At 33.3% G+C, this 3,850-nt stretch overlaps 1 protein-coding gene across 2 annotated transcripts in view; it reads right to left on the bottom strand.

Annotated features, from left to right (window-relative positions):
• Window positions 1-3,850, bottom strand: part of LOC112594480 (oocyte zinc finger protein XlCOF8.4-like) — a 37,592-nt gene that overhangs the window by 16,731 nt on the left and 17,011 nt on the right. For both annotated transcript variants that reach the window (XM_025339277.1, XM_025339278.1), the window contains one exon: window positions 2,956-3,045. In XM_025339277.1, the coding sequence (XP_025195062.1) occupies window positions 2,956-3,045 (90 nt within the window). The remainder of the gene's footprint in view (window positions 1-2,955; window positions 3,046-3,850) is intronic.

Genomic DNA, 3,850 nt, shown 5'->3' with positions numbered 1-3,850 from the left:
TGCGGTATGCCGTTCAGTTGCGTATTCTCCTCCTCCTCCGGGTTCCTCTTCGGATCGGCGACGACACGAACCGATGCTGGCCCGTAACCGGAGTGCGTTTCTCGCGCTTGGTATCGTCGACCGGCTGAACGTCGCCGCAGCGCACACCGGATGGCCGTTCGCCAGTGCACGCGACAGTGGTCCTTCATGTGGTGTCGAAGCTTGAACGCTTTGCCGCAGAACTCGTACGCCCAGACGGCCAGTCGCCGGTGTGCGCGGGCGAGTGGCCGACCAGCGTGGCCACGTCCGGAACGTTTTGCCGCAAAACTTGCACAGTGTACCGCCCGCCGTCGTCCATCGCGCCGCAAGCCTGCTGCAACGACGCCGCCGCGGCCACGGCCGACGACGACGACGCGGACAGCAGCGACAGCGACAGCGCCGCCGTCGACGACAGAGGCGGCGGCACGGTCATGCCGCCGCTACCGCTGCCGGGATCCGTAAACGACGTGCCGCCGGACTGGTTGTTGTCCAGGCTGTGCGACAGAATGTGTCGCGTCAGTTTGCTCTGATGCGGGAACGTTAGGTTGCAGTACAAGCACGTGTAAAACCGCGGCGGTGTCGTGGCGGCCAAAGCGACGACGGAGTCCGTCGTGGTCGTCGGCGTGGGTGTCGTCGTGGTCGTCCTGCTGTCGCGTTCCTGTAACCAAAACGAAAAAAACAAAAAAAAAAAAAAATAACTCTCATCAACTTCTTTTCGCTGGTAAATTTCGTTTAGTATAATCGTTTACGTAAAAGGGTGCGTGGAAAAAAAATCGAGGAGATAAAAAGTTAAAAAAAAAAAAAACAAAAAAAATTTGTGTAATATTATTGATATACTGTCGAGTAAATAATACTCATGGAGGACAAAATAATAGTGTCAGCACAAGAAGTTGACGTTGTTTTTTTTTTTTTGTCATTTTTGTTTTGGCTACAGGTGCGGCCAGGCCATACATACATATAATATATTTATATATATATATATATATATATATGTATATGTAAAATATAGTATAATATTTTACGATCGAAAACTCCAATCAGCGCGCACCGTTCGTTTAAGAAAACGCACAATATAATATTTAAGTGTATTATAATATTATTATTAAAAAAAAAAAATAAAAATACACGTGTACAAAACGCACGGTTTTTTTAAAAATTTATGATCACACGGGTTAACGATTAATATAATTCCCGCACCGAACATTGGTAGAGCAGTGGTATTATGCAAATGCGAAATTTAAATGAAATGAACGTAACGTAGGTCGTTTCTGGTTTGGCGAGTTTTCGCAGTTACATTTTTAACAATCGTTACTACTGAGCGTAGTTAGTATTTTTTGGTCGATTCGTCGCATCGTATATATATAATAGTAATAATAGGCGGTGATACGGCACAACTAGGGTTGGTAATGGTGCTTGACCCCCGGAGTTTGTAATTTAAATCCCAATTTTCCTTATTTGACCAACTGCTATGAGGAGAATTGTTTCTTACTACTTTTTGAGGACCAATTAAGACCGTCTAAACTATTATATTATAAAGCTCTCTTTAGACCGCGTATTCATTAAGACTCGTCAGTCTTGTTATGTGTCATTACAAAATTCGAAAAATACTGAAGATAATAAAAATAAAAATTATACAATTTTGAATTGGGTCGTAGATTTCTCATTGAATTTGAACCCCGGTTGTGCCTGTGATAAGTACATATTGTATTTTATTTATACAATCGTCTTCGGGTGTATTTCATAATAATTGATTATAGTAAACGGTTATAACTAGTAAATAGGTATTCAACCAATTTAAAATAAAAATGAGAAAAAAAATGAACCCATGGTTATAACATTCAAATAGTACTCGATATAGAGTTTCGCCGACTTACAATAATGAAATTTCTATAGTTTTTCAACAATATGAAGTAGGATTAAGCGGTATACAATGTATAAAATCCTAAGAATATTAATGTTTTATGATATTATTTTGTGCATTTTAAAAAGAGATTTTAATCCATGGGTATATTCATACAACTTAATACACACCAACAAGTTTATAAACTTAAGTATTACAGATAATTCTGTATTTGGTGGTTATAAATAATTTTATTTAACCGTATAAAATACAATGGTTTGTGAAGAGTATCAAAGTTAAAGAAATCAAATAGAACGAAAAAACATATTCATGTTGAACGGCTGGCTAAAATATGTTTAGAATTATTATACTCAAATTAGGTGACGAATTAAGTTGAAAATAAAAAAAACTTATCAAATTGAGTGAAACCAAAAGTTCAATTTTAATGACGATTATGTGTCCATAAAACATAATTATGGCAATAATAAAATTAACTAAAATAATTAATCACAATTATAATAAGTTTATCAACATTTATTTGCGATGGTTTGAAAATTAAATTTTGTACAATGTTATATTTTTTTTAATTCATATTATTTTTAAATAAATTTATAATAACATCATACAAATCATGGAAGTTTCAGTGTGTAGCAATTTAGCTCTGAAATTGTCATCACTTTATGATTAATACAGAAATTATACAGTTGTCAACATTTATCGCTTAAAGTGTCAATGATAATTACAGAATTTGGTGAGTAAATCAAATGATCCTATACATATATATGTATATATATTATATATTAAATAATAATAAATAATTTTTTTGAAGTCAACTTCTTGAGACTGCACTTAGTTTGTATAAAAGTATTTAAATATTTTTTAGCCACACCATATCAATAAATGGCCAAAAAAATTGTATAATTCGTTCTAGTTTTTTTTTCTCTAAATTATGTTCAGTCTCGTTATAAAAAAACGAATATTTTTCATTTATACTACTTTGAGTTAGATTTTAATTATATATATATAAATATATTTAATAACAATGGGAATGGATGCAATTTAAATGAATAAATAAACAGATAATATTTTATGCTTACCGGATCTGGTATACTCCGGTATTCTGAAGAGCTTTCGCCTTGAATGCTTCGGTCGTCAGTCTTGTCACAGTCAGCTTCTTTCTTCAAGAACTATACAATACAATATTGGTTTTAGTTATACCAAAATTCGTTAAAAATGAGTTCATTAAAAAAGTTATACATTTTAACTGATTATGTATGTTATTAAATTGAGTGTAGATTCTGTTCAATCAATCCACGAGATGTAAGATTTTCATTTCATAATAATAAAAATAATAAAATCTTCAGAAATGTAATTATTAAAAAAAAGTAGCTCGTAGATAATAAACGTTGCCTTCAAAATAGAAAAAGTGCTTTATACAAGGACCAAAATAGAAATTTTCAACTGATACGGTTATTAAAGAATCAATTTAGTCTTAAGAAATTTGTGAAAAACTTAATACTGATATACGCCATATTATTTTATAATAATTTTAGTATGTACAAGAATTTCTCAACGTTGAAAACGATTTTGTTATACATTTTCCAGGTGTGTTACTAGTGGGCGGGTTCTCCAATCAAACTGTCAAGTTAGAAACTTAATATACATAATTTATGTTTATTTATTATTATACACAATTTTTATAGATTTATAAAAAATTGAATTAAATAAAAAGACACAATAAATTTTGATTAGTATTCTATATAGTTAAAAATACATAAGCAATTGGCTTGCTGAAAATATATTGTAGATGGAATTATATACTTATTACCTATATCTATTAAATATTAACATACCTAAAGTATGGTTAAATTTAGTATAACTATTATTATTTCCGTACCCTTCAAGGCGTTTTTAAATAATCTGTATCTACTCTATCTATATATTATCACACACACACACACACACACACACACACACACACACACACACACA

Source organism: Melanaphis sacchari, unplaced genomic scaffold (genome assembly GCF_002803265.2).
Source record: "Melanaphis sacchari strain LSU unplaced genomic scaffold, SCAv2.0 Contig22_pilon_pilon, whole genome shotgun sequence".
Lineage (NCBI taxonomy): Eukaryota > Metazoa > Arthropoda > Insecta > Hemiptera > Aphididae > Melanaphis > Melanaphis sacchari.
Note: the sequence above shows the minus strand (reverse complement) of the source record. Positions and strands in the feature narration are given on the sequence as shown.